This window comes from Hibiscus syriacus, unplaced genomic scaffold (assembly GCF_006381635.1).
Source record: "Hibiscus syriacus cultivar Baekdansim isolate YM2019G1 unplaced genomic scaffold, ASM638163v2 tig00002511_pilon, whole genome shotgun sequence".
Taxonomy (NCBI): Eukaryota; Viridiplantae; Streptophyta; class Magnoliopsida; order Malvales; family Malvaceae; genus Hibiscus; species Hibiscus syriacus.
The window spans coordinates 5853395-5873501 of NW_024061932.1; the positions used below are offsets into that span (position 1 = coordinate 5853395).

Sequence of the window (20107 nt, forward strand, 5' to 3'; positions counted from 1 at the left end):
TATTAAAATGATCATTTTGGTTTTTAAGTTTTTCTAGGCTGTTTTGATTCCAACCTTTTATTTTGAAGTAAAAAAAAAAACTCTTTATGGATGAAAATTGTTAGTAAGTGGTTAACACTTTAAAATATGTGTCTTGTTATTATAAAATAAAATGTTAAGAGCCAAAATACTATAAAAGAAAAATAAAAAGGGCGAAACTGACTATTTGATCAAATTTTAGAGGTCTTTTTATCTTAAAATGAAACTTTAGGTCAAAATACTAGAAAATAACAACTAAAATGATATTTTCATAGATATAGGGGACTAAATTTAGTATTATACTAATAAAAATTTTGGAACGTAAATTTTAGTAAGGTGATGCATTTTTTACCTTGATAAAAGATTATATATATAATTTGAGTTTAAAAAGAGAATCTTACAATTTTTCCACCGATTAAGTCAATTTCTATCTAAAATTTTAGCCCTCGTCGCTTGTTCCTTTTCTAGGGTAAATTATGTAATTAATATTTAAACTATCAGTTTTAGTTTTTTAATATTTAAATTTTTATTTTTTTCATAATCATACATAAAGTTTAATTTTTGTTTCATTTTAGTATCCCGATCAAAATTTAACATTAAATTTTGATTTTTTTTAAAAGTTTAGGTACTAAACCAATCAAAAATGATAGTTTAGGTATTAAACATGTTAAGTTTTTAACGTTGGGGGTACTAAAATGAAACAAAACTAAAAGTTATGTATGATTTAAAAAAATAAAAGTTTAAGTAATAAAACAAATCAAAACTAATAGTTTAAGTACTAAATATATATTTTACCTTTTTATCTTTATTAATAGGCAACAATATAAAGTTTTAGGGATCGCGTTCCATGGTGGGCAATTCATAATTATGACTGCCGGAGGTCTTCTACGGAAGGTGCTCAAAACCTGACGTTGGGAGTAGCCTACTATCATACCTCCCCCTCACCCCATTACATATGGGAATATGATCAACTAATTAATATAAGTTTTAGGGTTGATTGTTGACCGTCCATGTTTATTATTTTTTTTAAAAAACTTTTAATAATTATGTGTGTTTATGGTATGTATTGTTATGCTTTTATGTCACAATTTCTCTGTCGTTCGGTACTTGATATTCTCTGCTTTAGATACTTATATTGAATTTGAATATACAATTTATGTTTAGAGATAGTTGTCCCGCAACGTTCGATTATGATTTATAATTGTTGATTTTCTTTCAATGATCTCTTATCGTAATTCTTTTGTCGATGCGATCAGTAAGGATAAATTGGGGGGAGTATCGTTTGTCGATTGTGGTGGGGGCGGTTGCCCTTGCAAATTTTAAAGTTATTCATATTTTAATTTTTTGTATTTTTATTACAAATCTATTTTTTGCTCGTAGAATTTTATAAGTTCATATCCCTTAAAATTTTATAAGTTCATCCGTTCTTGATAATTAAGTATGTTTATATCCATCTTTTATACGAATTTTTCAAACAAAATTTTATTTTTAAAAAATAAAACTAACCATTTCTATTTACATAAAAATTGAGTTTAAATGTGATTTCTAAACACTAGAATTTGGATACTCAATTTGATGAAAACTAGTTTAATTACCTAAATCAATGAAAGTTTTTTAATTTGGTTTTAAAGAATAAATTAAATGCTTAGATGCATTATTGTCTCTTAAAGTATATCATTTGTATCAAGTTGTTTCATAAAATAATTGTTCAAGATATTTTATACTTTCGAATTTAATTGTTATCTCGTTTACCTCAGTCAGTTAATTTGTTAAAATTAAAAAATTAATCATCAATCAAAACATATCATATCACCCTTAATTTTAATCTTATTTTTAAATTCTAGATAAGTAAAAATAGATTAAAATAATATAAATTATAATTTAATTATTAAAAAAAACATTCAATCAACGCCGGTGAATCTAGTAAGAAATCAAAGATGACATTCGCCGCAACCGCCGTTTCGATTCCGCCTCGAAGATCACCTCCACCATCGAAACCTCGTCTGTCGCACTACCACAGCCAGCAAAATCTACACAACAAACAGAATCTAAGTACTCCAAACCCCCAAATCAGCCAGCGTTGGAGATTTGCTGTTCTCGAACAGAGAGTTCGATTGCAAGAATGCTTTGGAGGTTTGCATGGTTGAAATCTATGCTAGCAATAAACTATATGATTTATTGTGATACAGTTAGTTTTGCTTGTAAGGTTATCAAATGAACAAATAATACATAACAGTATTGGAATTGACAACGAGTCTGAAAGAAGTGTAGAGATGGAGCGTCAGACGGAGATGAGTGACGACTGAGGAGACCAAGAGAAGTGGACAAAGAGTGATGGAGAGGTGCAGGTGAGGGAGTTAACGATGGATATTGTATTAAATGATTAAAATATTATTTATTTTCATAAAATATTAAAATTAAAATATTAAATGATTAAACTATTCCCGTACCAAACAACGAAGTTTTCATTTCGGATCGCTAAATAAATAATTCACTCAACTTTCCTTCAAGAAAGAGAAAAGGGGCACATTTCTTTAAGTCAAATCTCTCTCGTTTCTCTTTCGCTTTAATCAAAGATTGACATACAACCATGTTATCGTTTCCTCCAGGGATCCGCTGCCGCTTTGCGACGGCTCTTCCTTTAATGCTACTCGTTACTTTGTCATTTTCTGTCCTCGCCACCGCCGACGGTGCTTCGCAAGACGACGGCCCCGACTTGCCTGCTTGTAACAACCCTTTCAAATTGGTAATTTCATTCCATTTTTCTTTTCCTTTCCTTATGTCATTACTATTTATGATAGTTATGTTTGATAAAGAAGCTTTTCGCATTTTTTCTTTTAGTTGGTTAATTTTGGATCTGAATTCCGACATGATTTGGAATTGTTCCAAATTCTATTAGCTGTTTTTAGGGATTTGTGATAGAGAGAGAAATTGGAAAAAAGAGAGCAAAATTGTCTTTTTCCCCCTTCAATTAGAGAAAACGGTGGAACAGATTGTTGATGTGGCAAGCTTGTGTTTTGGTTTCTTTAGGAATTTTATCTGACAGAAATTTAAGCTGGGATAACAGTTGCAGCCAGCTAGCTTGCGGCTTGTAAATTCCATTGGCAAATAATTACAAACAAGAATCTGGAATAGGAATTTCTGTAATCTACTCTTTGGTATTGTTACAAGATAGAGGTTCTAAAAGTGGGTTCTTTTATGATTTGCATTTATGAAGAAAAGATTTAAGATTGTTATAAAGTTGAATGGTTTTGAAGATCATTTAGTACTTTAGAAAGAAAGAATGAATCTGGTTGCTTATTATTTGAATCCAGTGAGTGCTGAAGGGTGCAAAAATGTAAAGAAGAGGAACATTTAGCTGCTATATAATATGCTGTTATAGGACAATGATGCTGATAGAATGTCTTGGAAAATAATTTATGAGAAAGAGAAGGATTATCAACCTTGAAAGCTTGAGTTCTGGGGATGCAGGAATTTTGTGTGGTTTGTCAAGAATATATGCAGGACGAAAAATTCTTTGAAGAAAATAATGATGTACTCCTTTTATTTTCGTCATGCAGAAACTTCTGTGTTTTTGTTGAAGGTTTTTATGGTTATTTTTCCTAGTAATGCAATATTATTGAAACAAACTGATCCCTTTGTCGGTTGGTGTTGAAACTTGATCTCGGGGAAGATAGATAACTGAGAAATAGTATGTAAGATTTTGAAATAGTATGTTTTTCCAAGTTTTACGTCTTAGAGTGAAAAAGAGTAATAGCCTATGTTCATCCTAATTTCATAATAATTAAGTTCGAATCTTCCAGGTCAAGGTGAAGATCTGGATTGATGGTGCTGAAGGTGATGATTTGTCTGGGCTAACTGCAAGCTTTGGTGTGTCATTGCCAGAGGAAGCCAACAAAAGTTCTAAACTGCCTGCTGTTTTCTCAGATCCCCTGAATGGCTGTTCTAATTCTTCTTCAAAGGTTTTGTCTTAATTTTTTTTGTTTTCACAACATTCTTGGTGAACTTGCCACGCCTAGAATTGTTTAGCTTTTATATTGTTGGTCAGAGTACATTTTTTTAATACAGTGAAATTTATAAAATCATCCATATTATCACAGTTTGATTGACTTTCGGTGTCACGAGTCAAGTGAAACCAATTTAATCGATAAAGTTACAAAGAAACCAATCTAGTTCAGAATATGAAAATAAAATAGTGAAATTTACGTCTTTCATTATTTTGTATAAATTTATATTTTTCAAAAAGTACTCATTTCTTCCTAAAATAGCTTTCCACTTTTTCTTCAAAATACTATCAGTGACTTTCTCTTTGAAAGCATTTTCTAAGTCTTACCTTTTTTTCTTTCTCCCATATGGTGGATATGTTGTGTGCGTATATATAAACTATTAAAAAGCCTACTCATTTAACTTCTCTTCCAAGAGAAAAGGGGAAAAAAGAAATAAAACTCCACATAGGGGTTGTACCAAATTCTATTACTCTTAAACCTTCTCTTAATTCTAGGAGGACCATGTAAGCCTATGAAGTTTGGAGATGGTACTTTATAGAAGCTTTGAATAAATTTTGTAGTTTCATAAGCACCATATTTGATTCATCATGGTTAGAACTTTTTGATTACAGCTCTCTGGTTCTGTAGCCTTGTCCATACGAGGTGATTGTGACTTTGTAACTAAGGCAAAAGTTGCGCAGTCAGGAGGTGCTGCAGCCTTGCTGGTGATAAATGACAATGAAGGTTATAATTATTTTGTTTGCTGGCATATGCTATTGGTATTTTTAACTTCATTTTGAAGTTCAATGGGATGATTGATTAAAATAATGTTTTTGCTTATCAGTCTCTTAAATATCCATCTTTTTGTATAATTTATCCAGAGCTTTACAAGATGGTTTGTTCAGAGAATGATACTTCTTTAAATATTTCAATACCTGTTGTGATGATTTCAAAATCAGCTGGAGATGCAATTAACAAATCCATGGAAGAGAAACGTGGTAAGCACTAAGCACTTGATCTCATATGATGCCTTTTCTTTTGCCCTTTCAGTTTTGTTCTTCAGATACATCTGATCTATTTCATAGATTGTTAGAAACAAGGATCTTGTTCCCAAAGTGATTCATGATGATGAGGGATGGGATGCACTTAAGCCTCTAATTCTGATTCGAGATACTTGTTTGCAGGAAATTATTAAGCCTCTCAAATGAACCAGTTTTTGGTTAAGTAGTCAATTTAGCGTAGAAATACATCTGTTTGACACAGCTATAGAATGAAGGGGCATTTATGTTCAGGATACACTTTATCATCCTTTGATTAGGTGAATAAAGTCTAAATGAATAGATTCATTAATGCCATTTTTTTTTGATAGGTTAATGCCATTAGTATGAGGTTTGTTGTTTTGAGGTTATGGATATGTCTTCCGCAATGTGCAGGTTTTTTGTTTCTGTACTAGTATGTGTTATATGATTGTGGATCAGTGTAAGCAAACTTAAAGCTTTAAAGAATAATTATTGTGTTACTATACAAAATCTTCAATGTTTTTTTTGATAGGAATAAAATCTTCAATGTTATTTAGCTTATCTATATTCTTTAAAATATAAGGATTTGGAGCTATCTGCTTTTCCTGAATGTGAACATCAGTGTGATTGTACTTGAGCTACTATAGCTCCTTTTTTTTTTGAATTTTCAAGCCACACTATAACATCAATGGATATTTAGGAATGCTTAACAAGATAGAGAATTTATTCATCCTGGATGCATACATTCTTTCTGATATTTGAAGTTTGTTCTCGTTTAATGATCCATATGAACTAAATCATGTTAATTTTACAATGCAGTGGAATTTTTAATATATGCACCACCTCGTCCAATTGTGGATCTTTCGGTTATATTTTTGTGGGCAATGGCTGTTGGAACAATTGTTATTGCTTCATATTGGCAAGAGTTTGGCACTTCTGAGAATTCTGACGAGCGCTATAATGAATTATCTAAGGTTTACCATATTCTGTTCTCCATCCATTATCATGAAGTTTATAATTGCATTATTTGTTTATGTGTGCCTTTCAGATTTGTTAACGCCTGCTTTAGGGAGTAATTGGTTCTGATTTCCATGAATAGCATATCCTCTAGGTTTTCCTAAAATTTGAGCACCTATTAGTATTAGTGTATTACCATACGAATGGAATTCATGGAAATTGCATTTTCAAGATATGTGATTGCTGTTTATAGCCAGCTTGTGTTGTTCAGGTGATTATCTTTTTAATCACTTTCCATCCAAAGTAAGCTTATGGTGTCTCTAGTAGGCTGGCAGTATATGATTAAGTTCTCTCTCTCTCTTCTAGATATTTTGTCTATTATCCAATCCAGTGGTAGATGATTAGTATCCATTTAGTTGATCATATCTCTAAAATTCCAGTCTGATGGGTAGTACGGCGTTTGTTTCTTTTTGCAACAAATTTCTAAATTCTTATATTGGCACATTGGATCTCAGGGACCGAGTGTCCTTTGCAAGGAATTAAGAAAATGCACATGCAGTTGTTACTGCATCATCAACACTTGTTGCGTATGATGCTCTCTTTAAAAGTTGCCGCTCTAATTTGTCCTGTGAAGAAACCAATTTTTATTAATTTCTCTCTTCCTTAGTGTATCTGAGTTCTTACTTTCCTTTTTGATTCTATCATTGTAGCATCTGATTATTGAAAGGAAGTTCAAGTCCTTTTCTTTTTCTGTTGCTGTTGACTAGGAATCTACCAATGCTAGAACAGGTAATGATGACGAGAAGGAAATCTTCGATATTAGCATAAAGGGTGCTGTAGTTTTTGTGATAACGGCATCCACTTTTCTGGTGCTACTCTACTTTTTCATGTCCGCTTGGTTTGTCTGGTTGCTGATTGTGCTCTTCTGCATTGGTGGTGTTCAGGTAACACAATTACATTTGTATTTGTTTGATGTTTTATTTATCATGTATGTATGGACTTATGCTTAATCTGCTAACGGTGAGACATTGCATGTTAAAAACAACCTACACGTTTAATGTTATTGGTTTTTATTTTTTTGGGAACTTATTGTAGCTGGTTGATTGCAAGATGGAATGCAATACAGAAAATGTGAACTCATATAATCATGAATAAATATATATAACTAGCGATTAGAAATGCATAACTGGATTGCTTTTTTGCTGTTTGTATCATTTTGTTTTTTTTTTTCTACATTTATGTGCACGGTGTTGAAGCAACTATTTTCAACCTCTTCTTATTTTCATGTTTTTGCTCTCTTTCCCCCCTTTTTTTGTCGTGGTGATATATTCCCTCATGACCTCTTTTTGTATATCTGCTGAGGGTTTTTGTTTTTCCAGGGGATGCATAATTGCATTATGACGCCTATAACAAGGTATGCTTGAAATTTCTTGTCTTTGCTGTAAATCCCTCACAAAGCTGTTTTACAAGATTTATTTTCCTTTTGTTCTTTTTTGTGATGTGTGTGCTCGCAGAAAATGTAGAAATGGTCTACAGAAGACACTGAATTTGCCCCTCTTTGGGGAGACTTCTGTTGTCTCATTTGTGGTTGCACTGTGCTGTTTGATATTCGCTGTTGTCTGGGCTGTTGAACGGCGAGCATCATATTCATGGGTGGGCCAAGATATTCTTGTAAGTCCCCACATTGTCACTTCGCATGCCAGACTGATTATGGGTATTTTTGGGTAGTATTGATCATACTTTCTAAGATGCAAACATTTAGTATTCTCTGTAGCAGTAATATCTTAGGGAAACAAGTGGTGTTTTGAGATTAAATTTTATGGTGAATGATGTTAAGAGGATTGGAAAATGGAAATTGTAAGAGTATTACAAGGTCCGGGGTTGGATTGAGATCCAGGTCAAAATCAGAGTTAGAAAGTTGTTTACAAGTGGCTTTACCAATGTGAACAGTACTGGAACACAGCTGAATTTAAATTGCTTGTTTAAGTAGGCATAAACCTGTTTTAAGGGAAATGTTGCTTGTTTAAGTAGGCATAAACCTGTTTTAAGGGAAATGTTATCTAGTTTCACATTTGAATTCCTATGATATCCATTGTTATTCCTTTTAATTTTAGTTGCTTTTGTTTCACCTACTCATTTCCCTGTTGTTTTAAGTAACTTGAGGTTTCTATTAGCTTTTTTTGCTATTGTTTCTACATGGAAGTTGGTTCCAACGTTGTTCAGATGCCTTTTTCTTTGCATTTGTTTACTACCTTTTCGTTTTCGTTTTTGTTTTTTTTCCTTTTTAAAAGGGTATCTGCTTGATGATAACAGTCTTACAGCTGGCTCGACTACCAAATATCAAGGTACATTGGTTTCATTTATCATGTATATCTTAAATATATTTCCCCCTATGTCCTGATTTTTCTTCACGGACCAGGTTGCTACAGTTCTTCTCAGTTGTGCATTTGTTTATGACATCTTCTGGGTCTTCCTATCGCCACTTATATTCCATGAAAGTGTGATGATTGCAGTAAGTGTTTCATCCTTTTGGTTGTTGAACTGAAATTAGTTTTCTTTGTGTTAATTATTATAATGTAACCAACTAATTTTTTGGTTTGAATCCATTTAAAGTATTGAATCATTGCATCTAATGGGGCAACATCATCTTTTCTAATCACTCAATTCAATACCTTCAGTCGTGAAAAGTTGTTTAAATGGAAAAGCCATGGTCTCTTGATTTACTTTTGATTAGCCACTGCAGTAATGCTTCTTTGACATATAAATAATAACACAATTACATATATGCTGATGGAACAAAGGATGATTCCTTGATTGGTTTGGTTGAAACTATGATTTTTCTCATATGCTTCTCATGTTGATTTAAAGAAATGATTTCTAGATTGCAATATATGATGGTTCCGACTGCTGAAGATCACTTTGTAGAGCTCCTTGTTGGACCTACAAAGCTGATTATATTAATGGTTTTCTTTTGACCTTGTAGTTACCTTTTTCTTTATGGACTGGGGGGTATTTGTTTTCTCTCTTTTGTGTATTAGACATCATCTCTTGTCAGAAATCATCTTCTCAATCATATAATGTTATCCGAATCTTTCCTGTCAAATAACTAGTTAGCCTATGGTATTTGATTAAGGCCCGAAAACAAATTCTTAAACTCAAACATTCTTATAAATGAGTCCGATAAAGTGTAAGTGAAGCTGGTTCCTCACATGCTTGTGCTGAAATTTGTTTATCAACTTAAACTATTAACAGCTACTACCAGGAGGCTCTGATACGTCATATAAGAATCAATAGTGTTTTAAATGCCAGTGTACGAGGGGTTACTTCATATGTAAACTGATTCAGCTGGTTGGTCGGTACAACTGTGTGTAGAATTTGACAATAGTATAACAGTAAAACGTAAAATCTTGCTTCTTACCCACAATTCCATTTTAATAGAAGTGGTTTTTGGCTTTGGCGTATGGCAAGCTCCTAATTCCTAAGCCAAGGTGACGGTTCATGGATGAGCCTTGATCTCTAACATTTAGATCCTGTTAACAGGTTGCTCGAGGTGATAATAGTGGTGGGGAGTCGATTCCCATGCTTTTTAGAGTTCCACGAGCTTTTGATCCATGGGGTGGTTATGATATGATTGGATTCGGTGACATTCTCTTTCCTGGTTTGCTTGTTGCATTTGCTTTCAGGTACTTCTTTCCTTTATTGTGTTACCTTCCATCATATGATACCAAGATGCAAATATCTGTTTTCATGACGATCACTGAACCTGGTGTTTGTCAAGCCAGTATTTGAACTGTTTTTAGTGTCAGTTTTTTTTTGATAAGAATAGGAGGCCTCATTAAAAACCTCCCTCATAGTTGCCTCTTGAAAAGAGACAACTAACGACGGAGGAAAAGAGTACCCCATTTTATTAATAACCCAACTTACATAGGATTACAGACTACAAAACACCAACAGAAAAAACAACAAAACCAAAATACTACTAAAACCTATCAACCAATCCCCTCCTTGGCTAATTTGTCAGCCTCCCAATTACAAGACCTAGGAATCTGCCTAACCAAAATATCTCTAGCAGAAACTAAAGCCCCAATCTCCCCAACCAGAGAACTAAAGAACGACGGGGCAGCAACAGTCCTCGAAATCCAATCCGCTGCTTTTTTGCAACCAGTCTCTAAAATTAGTCTACCCTTCGAGACCCATTCGGAAGAGAGGAATAAATCAATGCCTTGTTTAATAGCTTTCAATTCAGCAAACACGGGAGGGCCAGGTCCTGTAGCAGTAGAAAAGGAAAGTAAAGTAGAGCCATCTGAATCTTTCAACAATCCAACAATACCACCCTGCAGACCATCACTTCTAACTGCCCCATCCACATTGAATTTATAAAAGTCTGGTGGAGGTGGAACCCAGCACTGATCCTTCTGCTTGTATAAAGGCTTAACTGAAAACCTATCTGCCAACACAGGATCCCCTATTAGAAGATCGACCTGAATATTTGCCGTAGGAAATTTAGCTAAGAACCATTTTGCCAGCCTAAACCTGCAAATGAAGAACAGAAAAGAACTATCCACAATCCAGTTATCAAACACCACTGAGTTTCTCGCCTTCCATAACGGCCACAACACCACTCTCAGGATAAAATTCCATATAGTAGAAGACGGCCTAAGAAAGGACCAAGAGGCTAGTAAAGACCTGGGATCATTAGGCAGAACTATAGGCAGCTCCCATAACCTAACGAACCTATTCCACAAATCCCAAGCAATAGGACAAAGTAGAAAAAGAGGGCAAAGAAGAACATCCAATGAAATGCCTCTTTTCTTCAAATCCAACAGCTAATTTTAGGTGAGATAACTGCCATAGGAAATCTTGACTTTTGGATGTGCCAAACCAGACCAAACCCACTTGTTCCACTGAAAAGATCCCCCTGAACTGCTCGATAGAGTTGCTCTACATGATTTAACCGAGAAAATACCATCACCATTCCCTGACCAAGACAAAAAATCATTAACAGAATTCTTCAGATCAATATTATCAATCAGCGACATTAAGGAAATCCATTGGTCCAATTCCCAGTCGCATAAATACCTCCTAAGTTGAATATTCCAAACCCAACGACCGTTTACATAACTACCAAAATCCGCAGCTCTACACATTAATCAGAACACAATCAAAATTATTCCTCTTGAATTTCCCAGATAAAGCCATAAATCTTCTATGAACAAATTCTGAGTTTATCGCAAACAAATCTTCATTCCACAAACACATCAAGCCACTTGCAGAACCTTCAGCTGGAGAAAAACTACCACCACGCAGCAAATTACCCACGAGCTTCCTCCTTAAACCACTTCGACAAGCATTCAGTTTTGTTTCCTGAAGAAACAGGAAAACCGGCTTTTCTCTATTCACAAGTCTAGCCGCAACTCTGGTATTCTCTCTTTTCCCTAACCCCTTAACATTCCAAGAAATAATTTTTAAATTAGACATTTAAATAAAGTACCAACAAAAACACCACAGTCCAACCAAAGGGAACCATAAAAAACCGTCTCCAGACCCCTTCATCCGCATCCTGAGAATCTCTTCTTCAAAAGTCTGTTGCCCCCCTTTGAAGGAAATACCCAGCATGTCACAAACCTCCCTCGTAGCGGCTGCTTCGATCCTAGCTTGAACTGACTCTTGCAACATCTGAGAGGCCACCCTTTCATGATCCAAAGAATCCCTGACCAAGCTCTTAATCACCCTACTGTAAACTCTATCATAAAAGCCAATATCCACTTCACCGTCCGAGCAGTCACTACCCGAATGACAAGAAGCAATTCTTAGCCTTCTCCGATTAGAATTTATTTTTGACCTGGAGCTAACTTGACCTGAATACCCTGAAGTAGCCAACTTGATCTCCTTTGCTACCTTTAAACCCTTTCTAATAGAACCGGAAGTGGGTTCATCACCAACCACCAGAAAATGTTCCCTAACACACGAATTTGACAGACTACCCTCCCTAAGGGTACACAAATCAGCCTCCAAAACCTGCTTCATCTTCTTTGACCCAAACGGTTGATCAACAGGAGCACAATCCCTTTGAATACTTAAAAGTCGTAAAGCCTTCTCCCCTTGAACACTTCTCTGCTCAACAGACTGCTCAGAACCCGAATCGACCCCCTGTTCGCCAGAAACCAACTCTTTCTCCCCCCTCAAAGTAGACCTCACCAGACTAGAGACGCCATCATCTTTGGCATAACTATAATTGGGTTGAAAAGGGACTTTTTCCCCAATCCAATTAAAGTTATGACCAGGCCTAGAAGGACAAAGTTCCTTAACAGGAGAGAGAGTGTCCCCAATGTCAACAGATTGAGCCTTATCATCCGGGATTAAAAAATCCCTCAATCCCAGACCCAAGTGACTACCCACTTGGACATTCCTATTTTCCAGAGAATCTGACAGCCCATACTGTGATATTCCTTCTTTTGACTTACTCGAAGAAACCTGTCCCCCACTAACATCATTCCCACCACAATGCTGCCCATCATTCAACGAAGAACAAACTTTCTTCCTCGAACTCTCTACTAACACTGCTCTGTCAGCTACCAGAATGGGAAAACGGTCATCCTCCTTCTCGGAGAAGACAACATCTCCGATCAGCAAGTTTGAGAAATTCACATCCTTCTTCCTCCCCAACACCTTTGGTTGACCCAACACAGAACCCAACGAAATCTTGACTGTAAACGATCTACCATAGGAACAAACAGTAACCGTTTCAGGAACATCAAAAGGACTCTCCACCCTAAGCAGAACTTTAGCTAGCGAGAGATCGGATCTGTTCTTAGATTACTCCTTAAAACAAATAAAACTACCCCAGACCCCAATTAGATTTTCCAAGAAAGCCGCGTTCCAGCACAAAAGGGGCAAACCATGCAACTCTAACTGACACAGAGCCAAAGGAACTCTATTTTCATTCAAAACTGGAGCCAACCAGTCAAAACACAAGGACTGTTCATCCTTCTTATTCTCCCAAACAAAAGAGAAATCATCAACCGAGTCAAACGTGATAATGCAAGCATTCCGTGCATAGCCCCATCTCAACACCTGAACTCCCCTTCCCTCGAACTGCAACGAATCCAAAATCAACTCGCACTCAGAAGAAGACTTCATTATTGTTGAAAATAGGGCTAATGTAAAGTGAAGTAAAAGGAATTGGGTGATGAAATAAATTAAATGACAAAGGTAAGAAAAAGTGAAAAACTTCACTGTCGTATATTCAAGTAACAATAGATTACAAGTTTAATATGTATATATAGTAGGTGAGAACAAGTGTTTAATTTAAACTAAACTACTTAGTAGTTATCCTTATCTAACTTTCTAAGAGTTAATTTAAACTAAACTACTTAGTAGTTATCTTTATCTAACTTGCAGATTTACTGTCACTTTGAAGTTCAAATCATTTGTTGGCACTTAACCCCAACTCAGTTAACATTCTTTGAAGCCAAATTCCTTCGCAAATTCCAAGTGCCATTGCTCTAAATTCTGCTTCTGCACTACTTCGAGACACCACCGCCTGTTTTTTACTTCTCCATGTAACCAGATTTCCCCAAACAAATGAACAATAACCATTTGTAGATCTTCTATCCGTTAATTCACCTGCCCAGCTTGAATCCGAAAAAATTCTTACTGTTCTATCATCACTTTTTCTAAAAATTAACCCATGTCCTGGTGTCATTTTCAAGTATCTTAGAATTCTATTCATTGCCTCTAAATGTTCTTCTCTTGGATCATTCATATATTGACTCACTATACTGACAGGCAATTTCAGGTCTAGTAAGTGATAAATAAATTAGTTTACCTACTAGCCTTTGGTACTGTTCTTTGTTCACAGGACTTCCCAATTCTTCTCTCCTTAGCTTAAAATTTGCTTCCATGGGTGTTTCTGTCGGCTTACATCCCTTTATTCCAGTTTCTGATAGTTGATCAAGGATATATTTCCTTTGATCGATCACTATTCCTTCTTTTGACCTTGCAACCTCCATGCCTAAAAAATATCGTAAAGTTCCCAAGTCTTTGGTTTCGAACTCCTTCGCCAGTAGCTTTTTTAATTTCTATCTCCATACAATCATCACCTGTTAGAATGATATCATCCACATAAACAATCAAAATTGCCTTTTTGTTGTTTGAAGTCGTTTTGACAAATAAAGTGTGATCCGACTGACATTGCTTGTAACCATCCTGAATAATCACCTTTGTAAATCTGTCAAATCAGGCTCTTGGAGATTGCTTAAGTCCATACAAGGACTTTAGTAATCTACATGCTTTTCTTGTATTGCTCTTCACATCCGGTGGAATTCGCATATATACTTCCTCCTCCAAGTTTCCGTTTAGAAATGCGTTTTTGATGTCTAACTGATGAAGCACCCAATTCTCATTAACTGCTAATGACAGTAACACTTTCACAGTGTTAAGTTTTGCTACCGGAGCAAACGTTTCATGATAATCAACTCCAAAAGATTGAGTGAATCCTTTCGCCACTAATCTCGCCATATATCTTTCAATGCTACCATCAACTTTGTATTTTACCGTGAATACCCATTTGCAGTCGACTGGTTTTTTATCTTTCGGAAGATCAACTATAATCCAAGTATTGTTATTTTCTAGTGCTTTTAATTCCTCTTCTACTGCCTTTTTCCACTTGGGATCTTTCAATGTTTCTTCCACCGTATCTGGAATAGTAATGCTATCTACACTTGCTGTAAAGTTCTTAAAACAAGGCATTAGCTTTCCGTATGCAACAAATCTCTCAATTGGATAATTTATGCATTTTCTTACTCCTTTCCTTTGAGCAATCGGCAAGTCATTATCATCAATTAAAGCATTTAATTCAGTGGAAGAACTCTGATTACCTTCTTCATTCTCCAAAGGATTCTCGTTCGGTTCCGGTTCATAACAGTGTCCATGCTATGTGGGAGACTCAGAATTAGGTTCAGGTATTGATTTAGAAATTGGTTTTTGTCGTCTCTTGTAAATCTGCAACTCGGATTGAGGTATTTGAGGCGAAGTGATATGCTGATCATGCCGAGGTAAATGTGTTTCGGTGGACTGGTTTGGCAAGGATACGTTTTCTGGATTCGATAGTGTTGTTTGGTCTGGCTGTAGCGATTTTGTAGGCTTATTTGACTGGTTTAACTAGTTTGACGGTGCTAGTTGATCAAAAAGAGCTGGCTGCAAATCAAATGACAATTATTGTGAGTCAACAAACTGATATTCATTATATGACTCCCCCTGAATAGCAGTTTTAAGGAAAAAATGTGTTTTTTCAAGGAAAGTAACGTCCATAGTAATAAAGAATTTCTTTGTACGAGGATAATAACACCGAAAGCCCTTTTGAGTCGATGAATAACCCAGAAACACACCGAAATGCTCGAGGATCTAATTTGGACCTGAAAGGAACATTGTTATGAACGAAAACAGTACAACCAAAAACTCTAAGGGGTAACAATGAAGTCATCGGTTTAAAATTGAGAAAAAACTGAAGAAAAACATCTCTCAGACACTTAAATTGTAATGGTTTACTAGGGAGACGGTTAATCAAATAAGTGACAGTTAAAAGGGCTTCCCCCAAAAATAGTTAAGAACATTTGTGGAAAAAAGTAGAGACAGAGTAACCTCAAGAAGATGTCTGCTTTTACACTCAGCAATCCCATTTTGTTGAGGAGAATTGACACACGAAGTAAGATGAACAATCCCGGTTTCCTGAAAGAAAGAACCCAAAACATTGGCAAAATACTCACTACCATTGTCAGAATGAAACATTTGGATTGAACACTGAAATTGGGTTTCAACCATCTTATGGAACCGTTTAAATATTTCACAAGATTCAGATTTGGTTTTCATGAGAAAGGTCCAGGTAGTATGAGTGTGATCATCAATAAATGAAATAAACCACCGAAACCCTTGTAAAGATGCAACCCGAGATGGTCCCCAAATATCACTATGGATCATGGTAAATGGTTTGGACGGTTTATATGGAGAAGGTAGATAAACACTCTTAGTTTGTTTAGCAAGTGGACAAATATCACAAGAAAAAAATTTCGGACTTTTATTGACAAACAAATGTGGAAATAATTTTGCAAGATAAAAGAAACTGGGATGTCCTAAACGAAAATGCAATAACATAACATCGGTTGAAGGTTCAAGTAAAGGAAATTGTTGTATAACATTGAAGGAAGTAGATGGGTGGGAAAATAAAATTGCTGGAAGTAGGTAAAGACCCCCACAAAGCCTAGCACTGGCAATCACTTTCCCCGAGCTGGAATCCTGAAATTCACAAAAATCAGAGTTAAATTTCGTGGTACAATATAAATCGGCAAACAACTTGCTAATGGAGATAAGATTGCAAGTGAGATTGGGAACATAAAGAACATGAGATAACAAAATGTCCTGATTTATTCGAATAGATCCATGACCGGCAACACCAGATAGAGAACCATCAGCTGTTCGAATATGAGAGATAGACGAGTCGACATGAAAAGTGTGAAAGAGCCGAAGTTCACCTGTCATATGATCACTTGCACCAGAATCCACAATCCAAGTAGGAGTGGTGGATGTATTAGCCAAAGTAGCAGAAGGAATTCTACCTGCAGGTACTGATTGGGGATGAGTGTGCATCTGACTAAAAAACTGTTGCAACTCTTCCATTTGTTTTTTAGTCAACGAACTTCCTTGTAATTCAGTATTCACAACACAGTTTCCTTGAGTATCACGTTGTTGATGCTGTTTTGAAAACTTCCCATCAGTAGGCTTGCCATGTAATTTCCAACAGGAATCCCGCAGATGGCCAACCTTCTTACAGTAGTCACACCAAGGTCTCCCTTTCTTTGGCCGAGTAGTAGTTTGAGAGTGAGTGAGCAATGTAGACCCTTCAGCGGGTTGCAAATCAGGAAGGATAACGGTATGTCGACTTTCTTCGCGTCGTACTGTAGAAAATATTTCCCGGATTGAAGGAAGAGGTTTGAGTCCTAATACTCGTCCTCGGACTTCATCAAGATCCCGATGCAAACCGGATAAAAACTGGAATATCCGGCGCTGTTCAACAATCTTCTTGAATAGAGTGGCATCTTCTACACACCTCCATTCATGGGATTCGAACAAATCAAGTTGCTGCCATAGGCGCGACATTAGAGTAAAATACTGAGTCACGGTCATGTTGTCTTGTTTGAGATTGGCAAGTTGACACTCGATCCCAAATAAAGCAGCAGAATTTTCCAGATTCGAATACATCGACTTTGCAGCACTCCAAATTTCAGCCGCTGTTTCATACAGCAGAAAGTTTTACCCCATAGCAGGAATCATGGAATTGATGAGCCATGACATAATCATGGTATTCTCGCTTAGCCAGGTTGAATATTCAGGATCCGTCACAGCGGGAATTGGCGTGGTCTCCAAAAGATGTTTGCGCCGACCGGTTATATAAAGGCGAACAGATTGGGACCAAGCGATATAATTGTCACCATTCAATCGGTGACAGGTGATAGAGGTTGAAGAAACATCAGAAAGGTTTGAATGGGGCGAATTAACGAGGAATTCCGAAGTGACCTCCGATGAAGAAGTGGCGGAATTCATGATTGACGGCTATATTTAGGGTAAAAAGAAAAAAAAATAGGCTAGATTTAGGTGAAGGATCGGTCACCTAACTGATAACATGTTGAAAATAGGGCTAATGTAAATTGAAGTAAAAGGAATTGGGTGATGAAATAAATTAAATGACAAAGGTAAGAAAAAGTGAAAAACTTCACTATCGTATATTCAAGTAACAATAGATTACAAGTTTAATATGTATATATAGTAGGTGAGAACAAGTATTTAATTTAAACTAAACTACTTAGTAGTTATCCTTATCTAACTTTCTAAGAGTTAGTGTTATATTAAAATACTAATTGATTATCCTTATCTATCGCATAACCTACAATTATCCCAGATAATGAACGAACAGCCCACCCCGAATCGTCTTTCTGGACCCAGATATTCCTCATGCCCCTAGTTTTCTGTTTGAAACCTTCCACATTAAACCCTGACGTTTGTACTCTTCTCTGGTTGAGATCAGATTTCAAAACCTCCTTATACAATCTGCCATCCCTGAAAGATCTCAACGAGTGAGCATTCCTCCCAGAATTAGAAGCAACCTGGTTTCCAGACTTAGACACCAGCATCTTGTTCCCATCAACGACCTCCCTCCTTTTTGACTTCTGATATTTAGGAATCCCAACAGAGATTCTCCTCCCATCGTACCACCTCCCATTCACAAACTGAATAGCTTTCTTCCTACTTTCCTCATCAGCAAATTGGACAAAAGAAAACGTAAAGGACATGGACCTTGATTTCTCATCCAGACGAGGAAAGAAAATCCGCATAATCTGACCATACGGAAAAAAAAACTCCCTAAGCACACGTCTTGAAACATTCTTACTAAGATTATCAATGAACACAGTCCATTCCTTTCTTATGCCCTTGTTTGTGAAGGGTTTTCATATTTTCTTTGTTTCTGGTTTACGGTTATTTTCCTTGTTTGGTTGTCTCAGGTACGATAAAGCAAACAAGAATCGTCTTGCCAATGGGTACTTCCTGTGGTTGATAATTGGCTATGGATTTGGTAAGTGTGCATACATCATAGTTTGTTAGTCATCTTCAAATCACTTTAAAAAATCTATTATATATTTATATTATCTTCAATATTACTATAAAGAACGAGCTTTAGTATATTATAAAAATAATATTCTGGTAATAATTTCAAGTTTGTAGTAATTACCATTTAATTTTAAATTTATACTGTTTTTATGGAGATTTTAAATACAATTGAACATTCTTACTATATTTGCTTTTAAAATTTGTCATGAAAAATAAGCAAATTATCTGTTAATTTAATTTTAATGTTACCTTCAAATCATTTTATAAAAATTAATTCATCTTTAGTTCACTTAAGAAAAAGGTAATCTATTATCTATTTATATTATCTTCAATAATATTATGCAAAGAATAAAATTTATTGTATTAAAACTAATATTACGATTTGTGATAAACCCGGGTTATAATTTCATATTTAATTTTGGTGTAATGAACCATTGAATTTCAAATTTATATGCCGTTTTTAGAGAGATTTTAAATAAAATTACACATTCTTTCTATATTTACTTTTAATATTTGTTTTGCAAAGTAAATAATTTACTTATACATTTCATTTTGATGTTGTCTTCATCATGCTTACTAGGTTTAAACTGAGACTGATTTATGTTTCAATCTTTGCAATTTTGCTCCTTGTCTTACCCCCTTCATTTAACTTGAGAATGATTTTGACAATGTTTCACCTAATTTTTAGGTCCTGTAATATCAAATATTAGCAATTCTGTCCGTTGCAAATGTGCATAACTTATTTGTTTGAAATTCCGAATATGCAGGCCTCTTGTTTACATACCTAGGGTTATATCTAATGAACGGGCACGGTCAACCGGCACTCCTCTATCTTGTTCCTTGTACACTAGGTAACGAAGCTTTTGGACAGTCCAGGCAGTAAATATGCGTTCTTGTTTTTCTTCCTTTCCCTTTCTCCTTCCCGTTATGCTCTTCCTCCTGTCTTGCAGGAGTTATGGTTATATTAGGTTTGGTAAGAGGAGAGCTGAATGAGCTATGGAACTACAGCCCCGAGTCACCATCTACCATGGCGGGTCTCACTGGAGAAGCTTGAAGCAGGTAATATTTCGTAAAAATCGAACCGCTAATGGTGTATAGAATGATGGGTTTGGTATAGGGTTCGAGTTTTGAGACGATAAATTGCAATGTGAAATTTATTGAGCAGTGTAAGGTTGGATTTTTACCACCAAATTGCTGCAAAATGTTGTAACATTTCTGGAGTGTAATGCACAGTGTGTCAACTTCTATTTTGTTCAAAATCTGTAGGCACGCAAATATATACACATAGGAAACTTGAGCTAACATGTATTCTTCTTTCCAACATTTTATTTTAGAAAAAAATAAAATATTTAATTGATGGTATGTTGTACAAAGCTGTGATAAGAAAAAAAAAACAATAATCTATTTTATGTTCCCTTTCTTCATTTGAAGTGTAAATGCTCCTTAGGACCCTTCGGTTTAGGTAAT

General features: G+C 35.5%; 1 protein-coding gene across 1 annotated transcript; it reads left to right on the forward strand.

Annotated features, from left to right (window-relative positions):
- Positions 1 to 2533: 2533 nt before the first annotated feature.
- Positions 2534 to 19899, forward strand: LOC120147013 (signal peptide peptidase-like 3). The gene is made up of 15 exons (XM_039160493.1): positions 2534 to 2764; positions 3822 to 3980; positions 4637 to 4748; positions 4886 to 5002; positions 5843 to 5997; positions 6748 to 6924; positions 7360 to 7394; positions 7495 to 7651; positions 8272 to 8325; positions 8400 to 8492; positions 9521 to 9663; positions 18535 to 18605; positions 19408 to 19491; positions 19591 to 19688; positions 19724 to 19899. Exons 1-15 carry the CDS (start codon positions 2609 to 2611, stop codon positions 19736 to 19738), a joined length of 1626 nt encoding a protein of 541 aa, XP_039016424.1. The 5' UTR covers positions 2534 to 2608; the 3' UTR covers positions 19739 to 19899.
- Positions 19900 to 20107: the final 208 nt, after the last annotated feature.